The sequence below is a fragment of the Dromiciops gliroides genome, chromosome 1 (assembly GCF_019393635.1).
Source record: "Dromiciops gliroides isolate mDroGli1 chromosome 1, mDroGli1.pri, whole genome shotgun sequence".
Classification (NCBI taxonomy): Eukaryota; Metazoa; Chordata; class Mammalia; order Microbiotheria; family Microbiotheriidae; genus Dromiciops; species Dromiciops gliroides.
In genome coordinates this window covers 431,401,787-431,422,818 of record NC_057861.1, presented here as the reverse complement: position 1 = coordinate 431,422,818, position 21,032 = coordinate 431,401,787, and the positions used below count along the sequence as shown (strand labels likewise).

General features: G+C 37.2%; 1 protein-coding gene across 2 annotated transcripts in view; it reads left to right on the top strand.

The window, feature by feature from the left end:
- AGGF1 (angiogenic factor with G-patch and FHA domains 1) overlaps window positions 1–19,245 on the top strand; it is a 65,760-nt gene extending 46,515 nt beyond the window's left edge. For both annotated transcript variants that reach the window (XM_043977735.1, XM_043977734.1), the window contains exons 8-14: window positions 1,644–1,695; window positions 3,074–3,175; window positions 4,015–4,180; window positions 6,035–6,117; window positions 8,862–8,989; window positions 16,487–16,586; window positions 18,066–19,245. In XM_043977735.1, coding sequence (XP_043833670.1) covers window positions 1,644–1,695; window positions 3,074–3,175; window positions 4,015–4,180; window positions 6,035–6,117; window positions 8,862–8,989; window positions 16,487–16,586; window positions 18,066–18,266 — 832 coding nt within the window. In that variant the 3' untranslated portion in view covers window positions 18,267–19,245. The remainder of the gene's footprint in view (window positions 1–1,643; window positions 1,696–3,073; window positions 3,176–4,014; window positions 4,181–6,034; window positions 6,118–8,861; window positions 8,990–16,486; window positions 16,587–18,065) is intronic.
- Window positions 19,246–21,032: the final 1,787 nt, after the last annotated feature.

The window sequence follows — 21,032 nt, the reverse complement described above, 5'->3', positions numbered from 1 at the left end:
CTATGTGACCAGAAGGGATTTCCCAATTAAATCAAGTATACAGACCCACCCTCTCCATGTGTTTGACCTGCCATGGTTTAGCTGGATTTTGGTTCTTAAGTGGTGGTGAGCTGAGAAGACCTAAAGCCAGTGCCCAAGAGGATATGTAAATCTGTCACTTAAAAATTATTCAGAAAGCAATTTAAGAAAAAAATTAGTATTTGGTAAACTCTTGTTTGCATGATTGCTTCTGTAGTTATAGTATTTACTTGAAAAAGAATGGCACTAAATTTAAGGGCAAATACCCTCTTTTATTTTTCTTAGCATAGGGAAAAAAATGTACATTATGTATATGATCTAGGTGAAGCACAGACTTTGAAAGATTTTTAAAATTGGGAAAGTGAACTTAACATTCACAGCTTTCATTCCTTAGACTCTGGGTCCAATAAAAGGACCGATGAAGTTGCCAGGTTATGGCTGTTGAATAATAATCTTTTCTTAATAGTAAACTGTAAGGAACAGGAAGAGAGCATACAGAACCAGAAATTAACACTTTATTTTTTGGTCTTCCATGATGACATACCCAAAGGGTCACCATCTCAGGAGAAAAGCAAAGAGTTCTCTGTCAGAGAATTTTTTCAGCTTCTTGGAAAAGGTATTGACTGGGTACGATAAGCAGAACTGAAAGATAATTTTTTTAAAAATGGGAATCTGGATTTGCTAACCAGTGAAAGCAAATTCCTTAGCATATAAATCTCTTTACTTTGAATTTGGCTTCCTATCTTTGACTCAGTCATTGGATACCTGCTGATGATATGCCTTTCTTAAGAGATTGAAATAATTCCCCAACGATACATACTTTAGGAATACATTATACCAAAAAATGAAATATATTTGACAATACTTTTTAATTGCTTATAGCTACTTTTAATATCCCAAACTAGACACACATACATTTTTTATTATCTGTAGTGTATCTATAGTTCATACTCAGCCTCAAAATGGAAACCTTGTGTGGAGAGAACATGAGATTTTTCTTCTAACAGTTTCCTGAGGCTTAGGAACTTTATTCCTTACATTTCTATACTTTTAAAAGACTGATTTCTAGCATCAATGCAGTTTCCTTTTCCTTCCAGCTGTAGCTCGTAGCTAATTTAGCAACCGGATCCACTGTGCTCAGTAGGGAGAATGAGTGTTGATCACACATAGAATGACTTCACATTTTTTCCATTGGGAAGGATAATCTAGTTTATTCTTACTTCAGATTTTATACAATGTCTTGATCTTTAATGTTCTCAAACAATACAATTCCCCATTGTACATGTAATCAAAATAAGGATTTATTCAACAGACCTGAGAAAATTAATGCAAAGTTGGTACAAAGATAAGGCTTCACAGATTTAGCTTTATTATATGCTCACTGGTTGCTGATTATTTTGGGTTAGATGAACCAAAGAATAAAAAGTAATTTTCATTATTTTCTCTTAGGCACTTTTACTTAAACAGGAAATTAAGAATAGGGTTAAAGGTATGACATAATCTATAGTAGGGTTCTTTTCAGGATTGTAAAGAATGCATTTAAAATATTCACAGTTCCTCAAAATTCCAGTGTCATTCTACAAATGGTATATATGGTTGAACAATTATTGTATTTAATTTTCCAGAGAGAAAGACATGGAGCATACACTCCGAATTCCTGAACCTGGTGTTAGTAAGGTAAACTTTAAGTGAAAAAACAAATTCCTTTGCCCATGTCTTACAGCTGAGTTAAGCTATTGGATTTTTCTTATTTGAGCTCCAGGCTTTTGGTTTGGTTTGGTTTTATGACTAATTACTTTTGTTTTGTGATTTTTAATTTGGGGGGGGGGGCAGGGCAGTGAGGATTAAGTGACTTGCCCAGGGTCACACAGCTAGTAAGTGTCAATTGTCTAAGGTCGGATTTGAACTCAGGTCCTCCTGAATCCAGGGCCAGTGCTTTATCCACTTCACCACCTAGCTGCCCCTTATGACTGATTACTAATAGAACATTTGTGGTTGGGTGTGGATGTTTTTTTAGTTGTTGAAAAATTACTTTATTAGAATAGAAGTAGCAGCATTTTTCTCTTCAAATACATGATAAAGTCCTTTTTATCACAAGGTGAATGAATTCCACACACTGTCTTTTCTTTAATTTAAAGCAGAGTGAGGCCTCACCTTTACTTCATTCAACCACCTAAGTCACTCATTTTGTAGCACAAGTGAAATGTTCCTAGCTAATGGGCTGCTGTCACTTTCTCATTCATAGTAGAACCAACATCTGAAGGAAGATTTTAGGATAAAGAGTGAAAAGCTAGGATAAATAGCCAGTGAACTAATGAGAATTTCACAGGGAAGTAATAATAAGAGACAAACACAGTCTGAAGTTAAAGATATCTTCACTTTAGAAGCTTCTGAGTCTACCTCTCATTCCTTTATTTACTTCACCCTTTCTGTGTTTATCTTGTCTTCCTCTCATTTATTTTTCTCTCTTCCTTCTTTGGCTCACTCTTTCTCCCCTTTGTCTTTCTCCCTATTTCCTCCTAAATCATAATAGAAAAAAAATATGAAATTGAAGTATCTGTATTATGTGTGTATATGCACATATATATACAAAATAGTTTTCCTTTTGTTAACTTTAAAACCAAAGGAGCATAATCTGTTATGCCTCCTGTCTTCCCTCTGTCATCCCCCAGATGAAACCACATATACTCCAAATGACTATAATTCTTAAATGTTTCCAATCACACTAAAATGTGGTCTCTTTGAAAGGAAAACAATATTCAGACATACTTGAAAAAATAATATATATTGTAGGTCCGATGCAGACTTTATACTAGTCATATTTGGAAAGAAAGTAAGCATAGCATGTATTTGTACCAGGATGGTAAGTTGCCTTTTATTCATTGTGGCCCATATTTTTAAAAAATTCCATACTAAAGTAGATAAATCTAGTGGTATCATATCTTTAAAATTAACATGTTCAAAGACATATAGCAGAATATTGTTTTAGACAGTGTTAATTTACAGAGGTCACATTCATTTAATAGAATTTTTTTCATTTCCTTTACTTCTCAAGTTTCATGCAGAAATTTACTTTGACCATGAGTTACAAAGTTATGTTCTTGTGGATCAAGGCAGTCAAAATGGTACAATTGTTAATGGAAAGCAGATTCTTCAGGTGAGTGTTTTTATGTTAATCAAACACCTACACATATTGTTATATAGCTTTAAAAAACTAAAACTCATAACTCTCTCTAAAAGTTATAACATTTGTAGATTATATTGTTCTGCAGCTCAAAATTCCTCATGGGCTCCATTTAGTCTACCAATTAAAATTCATAGTCTTTACCCAACTTTGAATGCAATCTAATGCCACTCCCCCCTTCCTCCCCACCCCCCCACCCCCATGTTGAAGCTAGGTTGTTCTGTGTCTGTGCCAGGCACCATTTTATATTCTCTCATCTGATTCTTACAATAGCCCTACTAAGTAGGTGATATTACCCCATTTTACAATTGAGGAAACTGGGACTTAGGTTAAGTGACTTGCCCAGGGTCACACAGCTAGTAATGTCTGAGGCCAGTTTTGAATTCAGACTTTTCCTTCTTCAGGCCAAATGCTCTATCCACTGTGCCAGCTGCTTCTTTGGTTTGAAAATAATAATTGAGTATGTCTGATGGGGTTAGAAGAAATGTTTGAAATGGAAAGAAATGAAGGTTGTGAAAGGAAATTGTTATTTGATGGTAAGATTAAGAAAAGCATGAAAGGCTTAATTCAGCTGTCTTCACTTAAACTTCAAGTAATAGTAATTATGCAGATAGGGTACCAGAGAAGACATCTGTTGCCTTGAATTTTTATATATAATTCTTTGTATTTGTATCAACAAGACTGGGTTACTCTTATATAGATGTTAACACTTGTCATAATGGTATTTGTTGTCCTTAAACTTTGCTTGTAGAAGTAAAAATCATCCATGTATGTGATTATCTTAGACTTTGTTTCGCATATTTCTTCTGTAGCCCAAAACAAAATGTGAACCTTATGTACTAGAACATGGAGATGAAGTGAAAATTGGAGATACTGTGCTGTCCTTTCACATTCATCCAGGTAGTGATACTTGTGATGGTTGTGAACCAGGGCAAGTTCGAGCCCACCTCCGCCTTGATAAGAAGGATGAATCTTCTGGTAGGTAAAATTTATCATTCTGTTTGATGCTGATGACTTTCTTTGAAAATTGGAATCTTTTAGTATAAAATCTCCATTTTTCTGGAGGTAAATACTAGCTTCCAAATGAAGTTTTTCCATTTTAAGAGCATATCCTAGTAATGGATCCAGTACGCTTACCTTTGTATATGAGGAATAGCTTATGAGTATTCGCTAATAAGCATTTAATGAGTAAAGTGTATTTTAGGAATAAGTTTATTGAGCAGAGTACATTTTAATGACATCCAGTAAAGACAATATGTTTTATATTTGAAAAATCAGCTAATAAACAACATAAATGCCTTAAGGAATCTTTCATATTCTTGTCCTTAGCACTTGGAGAAATGTAGCAGCACGTGAAATGTACTTACTAGGAGAAAAGTCTGTAAATATGGGTTCTGCTAATGCTTATTCAGTTTGTTAATAGGCTTTTGCAGCAGGACCTAAACCATTTCCAAATGTCCTTCAAGACTGTAATTAATGATGTGATTAGAATTGTAATTGTACTTTTATCTAATTAGGTCCTGTTTTGTTTTGTTTTTTTAACTTCTGTTGCTGATGTTGAGAAAGGTCAATGACAGGCTCTCCCATTAGTAGGATTGGTCTGTTGGCATTCACATGAGGTGGAGTTCACATTGCACTATTGCATGGGTTCCCAACTTTTTCCAGTCTCTGTACTTAGTTTTCAGTAAATCTCTATTTGTTCTTTAGTATGAAAGGAAATAAATTCTGCAGTTTATGATGTGCATAAACATAAGGATGTGGCCTGGACCTATGATTTCATTGCTTTAGGGAACTCCTGGTGAGGAACTTCCTCTGCCAGGACAGGCCTTCACCTTCTTTGCAACTAATCAACTTTGATGCCTTTGAGAACACAGGAGCTGTTAAATGATTTGCCTCAAGTCACTTGGCCACCATGTGACAGAGTTGTAAAGCTTGAACCCAGATCTTCCTGGCTCCAAGGCTAAGCTCCCTATTCACTATGCAACTTTGCCTCACAAGCAAATCAAGAGACTAATTTCAATAGGATAACATAGTTATTTAACAAAATATTCTCCATACCCCTTTGACAAGCCCCTAAAGTTATGTATCAAGTTGGGAAACCATGCTATATTATCACAGTACCACTTTTCAGAGACAAAATTAGTGTTATAGGCAGTTTCCAAGGAACTTTTAGTACCACTGTCTAGTTTTCCTGAATTTAAAAACTTCTTGGAAATTGCTTTTAACAAAATTATTATTTCTAAAAATTAGCCTCTTTACATATGCATATTCATCATTCACTTCTAATTATTATTATTATTTTTTTTGCTGGGGTGGGGGTGGTGGGGCTAATGTTTTCCAGTTAGAATATTAAACAAGAAGCTGAGAAGTCCCCAGTTCTCTACCAGTTCTTTGCCAGTTCATGTTGATCCTTTGGGGAAAATCACTTAGTATTTTTGTACCTTTTATAGCCACATACTTAGTTATTAAGGCCCCTTGAAAGATTCAGACCTATCAAATGGTTTGGGGTCTTAACTAGAATTATCTTTAAGGTAACTTCTTGTTATTTTGTAACATGCACCAAAATCTAGCTGTGATATAACCCAGTACTAGAATGTAGAATTCTTATCATTCTGTGCAAGGCAGTTTAGTTACTAGAAGTAAAGAAAGGACCTCATTATAACCTAAGGACCATTTTAAATCAGCATTTCATTGTACCTCTTTGCTGTTAACTTACCATTGGAGTATTACTATTGATTACAAGCCCTGTATGCTGCAAAAGCTTCCATTTCCTCCAAAAAAAGAATTTCATGCTTCATGCATCTAATGATTAAATGGTCATTCTTTTTTTAGTTGGTCCAGCATTAAGTAAAGAAGAAAAAGAGTTGGTAAGAAGAAAAGCATTAAAGAAAATAAGAGTAAAATATGGCTTAATGGTAAGTGTTTATAAGGTAGTAAATATTATACTATTTTAAGTGTTAAAGCAAAGCTTTAAGGAATAAAATTTTCTATTATGCAAGGCCAGCAAGATGCCTGTAATTGCATAGAATGATCTGTCGAGTATGTGAAGTTTTTGTCCACCCAGCTGGGATTACAGGTGAATAAGTGTTAGGTTGGGACAGAAAAGAAACAGTATAAATATGTTTATATGGTATACTTTACTGTTATAATGCTCTCACATACATACATACATACATTTTCTTATTTTCTCTCGGAAACACCTCTGTGAATACATTAGGCAGATAAGAAAACAGACTCAAAGGTTCATCCCTATTTTCTTCTTTGACAACTATCCTAGCTCAGGCCCTTCTAGCCTGAGTTGTTTCAGTAGTCTCCTAATTGGTTTCCCTGTCTCATATTTCTCCCTTTTCCATGTTCTTCCCTCAGATGCCAAAGTGATACTGCTCCAGCACAAGCCTGACGTGTCACTCTGTCTACTGTTTAAATGCCTTTTCATAGACTCCCTCATGCCTTGAATTCACTAGCTGCCTCTTAGAATCTCATTTTCTTCAGAGCTCAATTCAAGCACCACTTTCTACGTCAATATTTCCTGAAACCCTCCCCTGGCAACTAGTGCCTCCACTCCCCCAAAGTACCTTGTATTTATTTACTGCATATATTTTGCATGTATACATGTTTCCCCCATCAGTGTATAGGCTTTTTAAAGGCAGGTGCTCTTGGACATTTTTGTCTTTACATCCCCTAGTACCTACCTAGCACAGTGCCTGGTACCTAGTGAGTACTTAATACATGTTTCTTAATTGATCGGAGTAACTTAAGAAATGTCACACAGCTAAGTGAAAGAGCCAAAAGTAGAATCCAAGTCCTCAGAATCATAATCTAGTGTTCTTTTGCTTATATTACAGAGGCCTAGGAAGAGGAGATACTGTTCACATAATTCACCTAATTTTTCCATTCAAATAAATATTTTTTCTATGTGTATTATTTTTCTGTTAATAGCTTTGTTTTTTAGTCCTGACATGTTGTTGTTTTTTTATTATTATAAGAAACTCCTGGTGAGAAAACTCCCTCTACTAATACAGATCAGCAACTGTTCTGCAACTTAAGAGTATTAGAAATTGCCTAGAGCCCTAAGATAAAATGACGTGCCCAGGATCATGTTGATTTTTATGTGAAGTAGTAATGATAATCCTTCACTCAAGTGTTATTAAAACATCTCCACATTACATGGAGGGGAACATTTGTTAAATGTCTGCTATGTTCATAGAACTGCTGGGTGTTAGAGAAGTAAAGATTAAATCAGTCCTTCCATCACAGTTTAGTAAGATGGAGGTACAACATTCACTAATGACTATAACTCAAAATTGCATGTACCAAATGAAATGTGAGGTCTAATGGAAGGGAAGGTCATTACTAAGCGATCTTGGGAGGTAACATTTGACTTGGGCTTTAAAGGATGGGTAGAATTGAGACTGATGAGGGTGGAGAAGGGCAGATATCAGGTAACAGGGAATAGCATAACCACAGACCAATAGGTATAGCAGTGTGATGTGTGTGAATGGAGTTGATGAGTCCTTCCCTGGTGGTAAATGCACACAGAGACTACTTGTATGAGATAAGGCTAGAAAGGTAGGGTAATTACAGATTATAAAAGACTTGGAAGAAAGGGGGGAAACATTTATTAAGTGCCTGCTTTGTGCAAAAACACCATGATGTGTGCAAGGATACAAATTAAGGAACAAGACAGTCCCTGGTCTTCAGAATTCATATTCTAACAGTGAGACAACTCATATAGAACACAGAATGCACTTAATAAAGATTTGTACATTTAATAAAGGAGAGAAATCCCATAATATGTCTGGGCCAAAATTTGAGGGGTGGGGGGATTGTGGAAAAGATGTTTTTCCAAACTCAGATTTAAATTCTTCTCTTCTCATTCCAAAATAAAGAAAACTGATGTAATAGAAGCTTTTTACATTTATATTTACTAAATATTAGATATTCAGATTAATTGAAAATATTCACAATTACATCATATATATAGGTATTTTTAACTGGATAGGGCCTCATCACCTAGATTTTCCATGTTTGCTGAATTAAAATGTAATTGAGCTGTTTTCGGAATAAATTATTTCTGTCATTCATAGCTCTTGATTTATCATAGATATTGGCAAATAACATTATAGGGCAAATCTCTGTTCAAGAATCAAATGACAACAACAGTAATAATGAATTCTAACATTTTTACTGCCTCCTTAATATTGTAGGCAGTCAGGTAAAGAAAACCTGTTTATTTATAAAACTATGCCACTTAATTTTCTTGTTTTCCAATAAGCACTGTAAAACCACTTTTGGCATTCTGGCACACTTTTGGCCCCTTAAAATGTAGAGTAAACAGATTTTTCTCAACCCAAGGACATCTCAGATGTCTGAAGCACCTTTGTGTACTAGCATTTGAAAAAAAGCAATAACTAAATAGCATTGGATCAAATGCTATTAAAATATCATAATTGCATATTGTACCTTTATGCAGTAATTTATTTTGCTATGAAAGTATAACTAGCTAGAAAAGAATCTGAAACTAATAAAAATCTGAAGTAATTCGGGTTTTGATTATGAGAGTTTCACCAGTAGCCTCCCCACCTTACATTAAGATAATGTAAGTTACATTTATTTTAAAGTTTCCTTCTCCCCTAATGATTTTTGTGTATTTATTAAGAATACAGAATATGAAGATGAAAAAGCACTGAAGAATCCAAAATATAAAGACAGAGCTGGAAAACGTAGGGAGCAGATTGGAAGTGAAGGAACATTTCAGAGAGATGATGCCCCTGCTTCTGTCCATTCGTGAGTATTAGACATACTGCCACTGATTCAGTGTACAAGAAGCATTCATTATATGGATTGCCTAATTTCTGTTGGTTTCTGTTCTAATAGTCTAAAGGGATGATGATAACAGAACATGCAATGATAAAGTATGAAATTGTCTAATTCTAGCCTCTTATTCACCAAAGCCTGTTATTAATTAAAGGCTTTCTTTCATATTACCATAATTCCCTCTTGTTCCTGAGAAGTGTGTGTGTGTGTGTGTGTGTGTGTGTATGCTTTTTTTTTTAAAGTGAGGCAATTGGGGTTAAGTGACTTGCCCGGGGTCACACAGCTAGTAAGTGTTAAGTGTCTGAGGCTGAATTTGAACTCAGGTACTCCTGACTCCAGGGCTGGTACTCTATCCACTGTGCCATCTAGCTGCCCCAAAGCATATATTTTTCATAATATATAGATGTGTTTATTTGTGTGCACATGTAACACATATGCATAATGTAATATAGTTAGTATTTATTGAACTAGTATTTGTTAAATGCTTATTATGTTTTAGGCATTCTGCTAGGCACTGGGAACAAAAAGACAGAAATGAAACAGTTTTACCCTCAAAGAGATTGCATTGTATTAGGGGAGGGGAGGAAGAACTTAACACAAAATATATGCAATATAAATACAAGGTCATTTTGTAGGGAGGCACTCGAAGTTGGAGGGATAAGGAAAAACCTGTTGGCAGTTGCTGAGTTTTGAAGGAAATAAGGACTTCATAGAGGTGGAGGTGGTAGTGGAGTGTGTTACAGGCGGGGGAGTCAGCCAAAACAAAGGCAGAGAAGTGGGAGATGGTGTTCCGTGTTTGAGGAACAGCAAGAAGGCCAGTTTTACTGGATCAGAAAGTATTTAAAGGGCAGTGAAGTATACTAAGGCCAGAAAGGTAGATTGGTGTCAGGTTGTGAAAGACTTTAAATTTCAAACTCAGGAGTTTCTATTTGATTTTCATTAAAGTCCCATTTTTTCTGCTGAAAGATAATACTGAGTTTTGCTGGGTAGGTGATTCTTGGTTGTAATCCCATTTCCTTTGCCCTTTGGAATATCATATTCCATGCCCTCCGGTCCTTTAATGTAGAAGCTGCTAGATCTTGTGCTATCCTGACTGGGGCTCCACAGTACTTGAATTCTTTCTTTTTGGCAGCTTGCAATATTTTCTCCTTGACCTGAGAGCTCTGGAATTTGGCTATAATATTCCTAGGAGTTTTCTTTTTGGGATCTCTTTCTGGAGGTGATCGGTGGATTCTCTCATTTTCTATTTTAGCTTCTTCTTCTAGAATTTCAGGGCAATTTTCCCTGAGAATATCTTGGAATATGGTGTCTAAGCTCTTTCCTTGATCATGGTTTTCAGGTAGACCAATAATTTTCAAATTATCTCTCCTGGACCTATTTTCCAGGTCGGCAGTTTTTCCCAGAAGATATTTCACATTGCCCTCTATTTTTTTATTTATTTGGATTTGCTTTATTGTGTCTTGGTTTCTCATAAACTCATTGGCTTCCTTTTGTTCAATCCTAATTCTTAGGCAATTATTTTCATCAGAGAGCTTTTGTACCTCCTTTTCCATTTGACTTTTCAAGCTGTTGACTTTTTTCTCATGTCTTTCCTGCATCACCCTCATTTCTCTTTCCATTTTTCCTCTACCTCTCTAATTTACTCTTCAAAGTCCTTTTTGAGCACCGCTATGGCCTGAGACCAATTCGTATTTTTCTTGGAATCTTTAGATATAGGGGCCCTGATGTTGACATCTTCCTCTGAGAGTGCCCCTTGGTCTTCCTTGTTACTGAAGAAACTTTCTATGGTCCTCACCTTTCTCTGTTGGCTTATCTTGCCTTTCTTTTACTAGACTATTAGCTCCTTTAAGTGGGGCACATGTTTCCAGGCTGCGTATCCCAAGCTTAAGAAGTCCCAGGTGGTATGATTTAAGGAGAATCAGGTTCTTCTCTCGCCCAGCCTGTTTCCTGGTCCTAGATGACCCCAGACCAACTTGCCAATCAACCAGCTTTGTGTGTTGTGGTTGTTAGCTCCGATGAGCCTGTGCCCCTCCCCCCACCTGGGCACTTCTACTTGAGCCTACCTCCTGGTTCTCAATAGGCGGTGTAAAATCCAAGTTCTGCCTTAGCAATCAGCATCGACCCCTGTAGTCTCTCCCCTGCCCAGGGCTAGCCCAACTCACCAGACTGTGAGCTTAGTTCCAAATGATACTGGTGCATCAGCTGATTTAGAGGCTCTGGGGGTCTCTCTCTCTGGTGAGGACTTCCCTGAGACTGGATATGTGTCAGGGTGACTGTGGGGTTGGGCCTGACTCCTGTAATCAGCACAGCATTCCCTCCTTCTGACCTTTCCAAGCCGTTCTTGGTTAGAAGATGATTTCAGGGGCAGCTAGGTGGCGCAGTGGATAGAGCACCGGCCCTGGAGTCAGGAGGACCTGAGTTCAAATGCAGCCTCAGACACTTAACATGCACTAGCTGTGTGACCCTGGGCAAGTCACTTAACCCCAATTGCCTCACTAAAAAAAAAAAAAAAAAGATGATTTCAGCACATTCTTTTGTGAGTTTTGCTGCTCCGGGCATTTTCCTGTGACCTTATTTGGATGTTTTTGGAGCTCTCTATTTGATTTTAATTAGGCTATTGGAATAGTCAAAGTGAGAATTGATGAGGCTCTAAATTAGGTGTGGTGACGGTGTTGTAGAAAGGAGGAGAATCAGAGAGATGTTATAAAGTTTGAATCAACAAGCCTTGGAAGCATGATGAATAAATATGTGCAGAGATAATGCATGAGAAAGACTGAAGAAGTAAGAATATTCAAGGCTGTGACATACCTAGGAGGGGTGGTGGAGCCCTGGGACAGAAAATAGGAAAGTTCATGAGGTGAGCTTTTAGTTGGACCTTGAAGTGATTGGACAAACAGTTGAAGGCCAGTGAGAGCTTTCTAGTAATTTGGCCTAAAAAAGAAGAGAGCTATAAAGGACAATAGCTTGATGGTATAGTCAAGTGTGTGTTTTTGTTTTTTCATTTTTTTTAAGTCTGGGAAGACTTGGTTGTATTTATAGGCAGCAAAGGAAGGAGCCATGAAATAGGAAGGGATGAAAGATTAGAGAGAGATATGGTATGATAGTAAGGATAATCTGCCCTAAAAAATAAGAAGGAATGGTGCATAGAGAATGTATAAATCTGCTAAGAAGGGCCACCCCTTCAGAAGAGACTGGACTAAAGAAGGCAAGAATAGGGCTGATATCAAGAGGTTTTGACCTTTAGAGAAAGACAAAAAGATGGAGCTTATGGCGAATGGCCATTTTTGTTAATAAAGTTTGATATAACACCCTTTTGAGGTGGTAGTGGGAAAGGGTATGTGGAAAACTTGGGGAAAAGAAGAGAAATTTTATTTGACACATATAGAGTGTAGTTGAGAATCAGCTGGGGAAGGGTATACATTGACTTGTTGCAATGGGGGCCCACTTGAGATTAGATAACATATGTAGTGGATTCCGTCATGGTGGTTTCATGACTTCCTCCAGGGCTGTTCAGCTATGTATGAGTAGAAATGGAAGAGGCAGATGGTAGGAATAAGCCAGGGTTTTGGTTTGGCAGTGCATTGGTGGAGACATTAAGTGATTAAGGAATTTAAGGACAAAGGATAGTGTAATTTTGAATTAATCAATTCTCAAATCAGGATTGAGGGGGGAAGAAAGTAAGTCAAAGTAGGGGTGATGGCCTTAAGGAATACTGAGGGGTATTTTTATTTATTTGGGATGTTGATGAGGTCAAATATGTGTGGCTGTGGTAGAGTAGAAGAGTAGGTCAGGAGAACTGAGATTAAGGAACTGGAAGCCGAGATGTCTAGGGGGACATAAATGAATGTTAAAGTCCCCAGGTACACTGTGAGCCAGCTATTAAACTCCTTGAGAAAGGAGTGTATTTGATCATTAATGGTCCCCAGAATCTGGAGTTAGATGATTTATCTGCCCCAAAGCAGGAGAGGTTGTTGAATCATGGTGGCAGAATAGGGTTTAGAAGTGCCATTGGTGAACAAGTCTGCCAACTCAAGAGAAGGAGCAGGAAAGATAGGAGAGGAGAATGGCTAGGGATACCTTGTGTTTTGGGGGCAGCCACGTTTCTGAGTGCCAGATGGCAGAAGGAACATAAGAGTAAGCTCCATGATATGTGGAAAAATACTGTACTAAGTGCTAAGGAAGATGGAGAAATAAGACAAATAATCTCCATTCTTACGGAGTTTATGGTTTAATAAGGAGGTAGGACATGGACACAGACTACTCTTCTACAAAGTAGAAGATGATAACTGTGTAAGAGAAGATGACTGCTCCAAAGATGGTCCAGCGTTATAGGGTTTGGAGCAAGAGGAGACCTTAGAGTTCATCGAGGTCAAGGCTCTTATTTTCACAGATGAGGAAACTGAGAAACAGGGAAGTCAAGTTATTTGCCCATTGTTGTGTCAACAACACAGAGAGAATTTGAACTGCACTCTTCTGACTCTTGATCCAGAGCTTTTTATATCACAATACTGCCTGCTAGAGAATCAAGGAAAACTTCATGGAGGTGGCATTTTTAGCTCAGTCTTTATGGTTGGATTTTTTTTTTTTTTTGAGGCAATTGGGGTTAAGTGACTTGCCCAGGGTCACACAGCTAGTAAGTGTTAAGTGTTTGAGGCCGGATTTGAACTCAGGTACTCCTGACTCCAGGGCCGGTGTTCTATCCACTGCGCCACCTAGCTGCCCCTTTATGGTTGGATTTTAACAGGTGGAGCTGGTGAAGAAAGGTATAGTAGAAATAGGGAACAGTGTGAACAGATGGATGGAGGTTCAAAGTACTGGTACATGTTTGAACGAAAAAAAAAATTCCAATTTACTTCTAGTGCAGAGATTGTGAAAAGAAATAATATAAGACTAGAATGCAAAAGAGCCAGGTGGTAGAGAGCCTAAAATGTAATGCTTAGAAGCTTGGGCATTAGTCAGCAATAGGAAATCACTGAGGTTTTTAATCAGTATAGTGACATGATCAGAGTAGTGCTTTAGGAAGATTCATCTGACAGTAATATATAAGGTGGACTGAAAATAGGGAAACAGTTTAAAGGGCTATTGAATATTTTGGGCAGTAGATAATGAGGGCCTAGGTTGGGGTAGTAAAAGTTAGAAAAAAAATAATTATAGGAGGATCCTATAGGTTAGAGGTAGAAATAGGATGATTTTGCAACTGAAGCATTGTTCTAGCCAAAAACAGAGTAGGGTCAAAGGCCTGTAGTTAGGAAGCATAAATGTCTCAGAGAATCTTGGTGTCTTTAATAGAAACAAGAATAGGTATTGATTAATGCTAAGGTGAGTCTTAGACATATGAAATACTTGTGGGAAATCCAAGTGGATATATCTAGGAGGTCATTGGAAACATGAGTATGGAACTCAGGAAGGAGGTTGGAACTAGAGAAAACAGGTTTTGGAATCACCTACAGAGTTCAGTCTGTGCAAGGGATGAGTTTATCAAGTGAGGTTATAGAGGAAAAAGAAAAGAACTATGGATAGAGCAGTAGGGAACACCTGCCTATTAGGCAGGAGAGTACAATGTCGTGGAAATCAAGAGGGTGATCATTCTCATTTGCTGTATAGAGGTGAAGGAAGATAAAGACTCTAGAAAGTCATTGGTCATTAATGACCTTCGGGGAAGTAGTTAGTGTAATATAGAGGGGCAGAAGTCATATTGCATGGGTTTAAGAAGTGTTGAGAAAGTAGAAGTATCGATCACAAGCTATTATTTTGAAAAGTTTGAAAGAAAGGGAGAAATCAGTTATTTGGTATTGGATTAACACTGTGCTGGGCACATGAAATTTAGTGCCCCATTAAATATCTAGGAGATGTTTAACATGACTGTACATATGTAACCTATATCAGATTGGTTGCTGTCTTGTGGAGGGGGGAGGGAGGGAGAAAAATGTGGAACTCAAAATCTTATAAAAACAAATGTTGAAACTATCTTTACATGTAACTGGAAAAAGTAAAATGCTATTAAGATAAACATCTGTGAGGAACAGAGATAAGATCAGTTTATCTGGTTCCCAGTGTGTGGGAAAGAAATTGCTACCCAGTGAAGCTAAAGAGGCAGGTTGCAGGCCAGGTTATGTAGGGCTTTAAAAGCTCAACAGAGGGGTTTTATATTTTATCCTAGAGCCAAAAGGAAGCCTGTGGAATTGATTGAGGAATCACATGGTCATAGCTAGGCTTCAAGAAAATAAGTTTGGCAGCTGTGTATAGGATGGCATGGAATAGTGAGAGACTTGTAGCAAGGAGACCAAATTAGAAGGCTGTTGAAATAATTTGGGTAAGAGGTGAAGAGGCCCTCAGCTAAGTCGGTAGCCATATGAGTGGAGAGAAGGCATTGGATCCAAAAGACATCGTGAAGGTAGAAATGCCAAGATTTGGCACCTAATTGGCAATGTAGAGTAAGGAAGAGTGAGGACCCCAGGATAATGTCCAGGTTATTACCCTCATGGAAAATAGGGAAGTTTGGAAGAGAGGATGGTTTGGGAAGAAATACAAGTTCAGTTTTAGACATGTTGAGTTTAAGTTGTCTCTCAGATATCCAGGTGGAAATGTCCAATAGGCAATTGGTGATGCAGGCTTGGAGCCCAGGGGAAAGAATGGGGCTGGATATAATTGTATAGACACAGACACAGACACAATGCACATGTATGTACGTATATATGTATATACACATGTGTGTACACATACCAGATACACATGGATGTGCACACATATAGGTGTACATACACGTGTGTATATACATACATATATACACATACACAGGTGTGTGTGTATATGTGTGTATCTGCAGATATGTAGCACCAATGGGATCTGATGAAGTTACAGAGAGGAGAGAAAAGATAAAGGGGCCTAAGACAGAGCCTTGAGTAACACCCACAATTAAAGGACATGAAAATTTTTTTAACTATTATTTTTCCCTTTTTGGGGGGGGTGTGTGCAATAAGGGTTAAGTGACTTGTCCAGGGTCACACAGCTAGTAAGTGTCAAGCGTCTGAGGCCGTATTTGAACTCAGGTCCTCCTGAATCTAGGGCTGGTGCTTTATCCAATGTACCACCTAGCTGCTCCCTCTTTTAACTATTATTGTAAAACTGTTCAAAGTTTAGTCTCTATGGGGCAGTACTTGTTTGGGAATCTGAAAACTTTTAAAAAATGGAATTAGTGATCAAGAAAAAATTTAAAAGAAAGTGGTCTAATATTCTCAGCTTGTTATTCAATGACTGCCTTAATCCATTTGACACTAAAAGGAGAATGATAGTTCTTAAGTGTCAAAACCTTGATATTATTAAAATAACTTTTCTGTTCTGGAGATATGGGACAGACTGCAAGTAACAAAAGGCTTATTACTTGGAATTGTCATTTATTGCATTTATTATTCAAAATTTTTAAAATTCTCCTTTATATACCAGGTAATATTTTTATTTTCCCTTAAGTGAAATCAATGACAACAACAAAGGTCGGAAGATGTTGGAGAAGATGGGTTGGAAAAAAGGAGAAGGCCTAGGAAAAGATGGTGGAGGAATGAAAACTCCAGTAAGTCTTTTTTTTTCAAGCCCTGATTTACTTGCCAGTTGAAAAATCTATTTTAAGAAGAAAGTTTTAAAGGAATTCCTGGCATAAAGTTAAAATAACAAATGTTGTATCATTGAGGCATAGCATGCCTCAGTTCTGAGTTTTTAATTGCTTTCCTGTGGTGTGCTAAATCCTGAACGCTCAAAAGCTGAATCCTATATACTACTGATTCAACTAGGTACTCTTAACCTATACCTTTTTTTTTTTTTAAGTGAGGCAATTGGGGTTAAGTGACTTGCCCAGGGTCACACAGCTAGTAAGTGTTAAGTGTCTAAGGCTGGATTTGAACTCAGGTACTCCTGACTCCAAGGCTGGTGCTCTATCCACTGTGCCACCTAGCTGCCCCTCTTAACCTATATCTTGATCATTATACTTGAGTGTAATTGGTTGTCTTTTTTATCCTATGTATTTCAGGTTTCAGATTGCCAGATGGGTCCTTGACCCAAAAAAGGTTAAAAACCTCTGGCTTAAAAATCTATTTCAAGTTGTGAAGAAATTGCTTACAAATTCCTATACAAATATGAATTATTATTGGGAAGCCCATAGTCAGCAGCTAACACTATATGTTTTCTCCCCTGCTCTAATCCACCTGAAGCCTGCCCGTTCCGATAGATAGCCAAAGAAATCTTCAAGAATAGGATACTGACAAACCAGCCCTCTTCTCCCCACCCCCAGTTTTCCCTCTCCCTCCATCCTTCAGTGGAATAACTCAGAACCTACTTTCATTCTAATCCCCTGCCCACTACTCACTTCTCAGTAGTCAGTTTGTGGGTAACATGTCTGCCAACATTAAGAATGAACAAGGAGTAGCCAACTACAATCCTTTTGTTAATTATTGTATGACCATATCCAAGTTACTTGACCTTTCTAGGCCTCAGTTTCCTCATCACAAATTCCATAATAATCACTTGGTACCCTAAATAGAGAGTGAGTTTTCAATTCATTTGTAACTTTAGTTTTCTCACTTTTCCCCAATCAGCCTCTGGTCTACCCATAGTCCTTAAGAAAATGAAACAAACATCTTCTGTTTGAGGTTCCTATTGTAGAATTTCCCCTATGTTAATTCCATTCTTTTCAGGAAAATAACAGCCCAACAGCGGAATTTTTTAGTTGAAGGCCGGCTAGGCAAAGGGTTTGATATATGACTTATACTTTTAGTCAAGCTGTGGGAATTCTGAAAATTCTCAAGATGAAATTAGGCAGTTGCTTTGGAAAGCATAGCATGTCCTAATTTCATGACAAGACATGAAGATGTAGGAGAAAAATGATAGGAAATTACATGCACAGTGGTGTGACCTCTTACCATATGTATTTGCTGCATTTGACAGCCTGTATCAGTCTTAAATAAGTCAGAGACCTCCAAATCAAGGGTTAAGTTAAAAAGCAAATTTCATTTTATTTAGAATTATATTAAGTAAGATTATTCAATTTTTAAAACAGATCCAGCTTCAATTGAGACGGACACATGCAGGCTTGGGGACAGGCAACCCTTCTTCAATTGAAGATGTTCAACTCTTCCAAAGTAAAAACAAAAAGAATTGGGACAAAGCGAGAGAAAGGTTTGCTGGAAACTTCCCAGAAGCTAAACTACAAAAAGATGCACCAGGAGTCACGCCTTGGGTGAAAGGGACTGCAGAGTGAAGGTCAATCATAGAACAAAGAAAATTTGGAGTTTTTAAGTGTTTAGATTTTGGGTTTTTGTGGGATTTTTATTTTTCAAGTAAGTGTGTATGTGTGAGGGAATGGAGTAACAGTTTACCTGCTCAGGATTCAGAGACATGTAATAAAATTTGGTTAGCTATGGACTATTTAGTTATGTTGGTCAAATTTGCATCTTTAAAAAAAAACCACCTAATTTTAAACTAATCAATGAGTTAAGTTGCCATAAGTTTCAGTGTGTGAACTGAAGTTCATTGAGCACAGATGTGAATAATTGAATGCAAACATAAAATTAATGAATTCTTCTTTTCCTTTAAAAGGCCACCTAACCAGGAAAATTATCTTGTCTTTTACATTGCACTTCCTCATTTACACCATCTAATTTTCTTTCTAATTTAAAAGGGAAGCAAAAACCATACAAATATAAATGGCTTTTAAAAATATACACTTGTCTTCATCTCCATGTAGTCATAGTTATGAAACACAAAATAAACAAGGGGCATCTCTGACTTCACGCAAAATCATTCTGGCTACACGCTTCTCTCACTTGTCCTGTGAGAAACTAGATAGGATGTTGAGAAAATATGGCTAGTTGTGTGTGAATATTATTATCCATGAGATAACCTAAGTAACATTATTGAAAGGATAATGAACAGGTTGTAGTAAATTAGCATTTTCCTGTTTTCTTCTATGAAGAATGTGTTGATTTGTACAGCATACAAACCATTTACATTTGGTATGTTTGGAAACTGTAAGGTGTCCGGATGTAAACAGCCACATACAGTATTGAAATATTGAATGTCCTGGCATCTGTCTTTTTGATAAATCCATTGCTGGCAATGGAGTATGAGCCAGGTAAATCTGATTTCCAGTGAAAAATGGACTACAAAATAAAGGCCTCAAAATCAAAATATTTATTGAATATGTTCTTACACTCAATAAAAACTCTTGTAACATTAAACGGTGTGATTCATTGAGCCATATGTTTAAATAAATTATGCCACGTGTGGCAGTAGGACTGTAAGAAAAGAATGACTGTACTAAAAGAAGGATTTTTGGCAGCAAATGCCTCTGAAATATTCGGAGAACTGCAGTCCTGCTTTCTGAGTATAGGTGTCACTGCTCTGCAGGTTATCTCTGTTTCTTTGCTTTCCATTCTGCTTTCATATCAGTTTCTGTACTGTGAAACTAATGGAGAAGCTGACTACTTTCTTCTGATTAGTGCAGCCTTCAGCTCCTACATCTACTCGCAGGAGAGGTCTTCATGATTTAGATAGGAAGAAATGAGAAAAAGTCTGGTAGGAGGAGCTTTTAGAGTAATGTGTACAGAGAGGAGGAAATGTTATAAGATGAAGCCAAAATAAGTAACTTTTAGACTTTCTGGGCCTATGGTAGATGGAGATGGAGGTGGGGAGAAAAAGGTAAAACCTTACAGAGAAGGAGAAAGTGACTAAACTGACTTCCCTTGATAAGCTCCTTTGAGGCCTACCAAATTAACCAACTTCTGAACCACTTGGGCTCAGTGGCATTGGAAATAGATTTGGACTAAATTTGTAGTCTCCTTTTGTTTCCAACAAATTCGGACGGATCCTGAGGCTAAGATCTATCTACCCTACCATCGCTAGTCCCGGCTGCAGTAAAGGAGCCCAGGCAGGGTCCATTTCTTTAGTGATATCATTTTGCCTGCCTTCAGGTACTATAAACTTAAAATGACTCTAGTCATCTCAATAATAAGGATCAGGTGCACATAGCATAGCAGATTCCCAAAGGCTCCCACCTTGGAGTCTATTCATATGACTTTCTTTCAAACTTCTCTTTTTATATTTAGCTTCAAGTCTTTGCCATGCACTACCATTAGACTAGAAATTTTGAAGCCATTGTAAAAATTCAGTTTCCCTCCTTCCTACTCCTACTTCTTACATTTTTGTTTTTATAAGATTCAGAATTGGGGGGAAATTTGAAATGTACCTAATTTTTACTTCCCCTTTACAAGTGAAAATTGTCTACTTAAGCATGTAAAATGTTTGCTCATACAGTTTTCATGACTGTATATAGTGTCAAATATAACTTATTTGAATTCAGTTTAGTAACTGAAATTACTTTTAAATGTTTTACATTTTTTTGTTGTTGTTGTGGCAAACTGGTGCTGCACATTACTGGCTTTTGCAGAATCAGCATCTTAGTTTTCGGCCAGTTTGAGAAATAGGCAGTAAATATCTCAGAGTTTCAATTTTCTGAACTTCACATCCTCTGCAATGTCAAGCAGATAAAATAAATACTAAATTGCTAGAAGCAGGAGGAGGGGGGAACTTTTGCCATGTGAACCTTTGTCTAATCAATCTTATTTTCAATTTCATTTTTCTGATATATAATTTTTATTATCATGGACATGATAAAATGAAGTTTTCCTGGATTAAGACAATGTTCCTCACCCTTTTGAATTAGCTTATTTCTTGATTTGATGTTTCTAAATAGTCATCCCTTGACTTTCTCTGGCGTAGAAATGCAGAACCCCCTCAAATGTGAAAAACTGAATAACTCTAGGCCCCACCCCAAACCTTTACTTTTGAATAGTTCTGATCGTATTTACTTAACACTCAAAACAAAGTAAGATACTGTGTCCACTAAAAAGTTGTGGTTTCTAAGCAAGAGAGATGAATATCTCACACTATGCATATTCTTCACAGTTGCTGATGTGCTTCATGGATTTGCTTCTACCTAATGCTCAGCAGACAACTAATGCTGGGA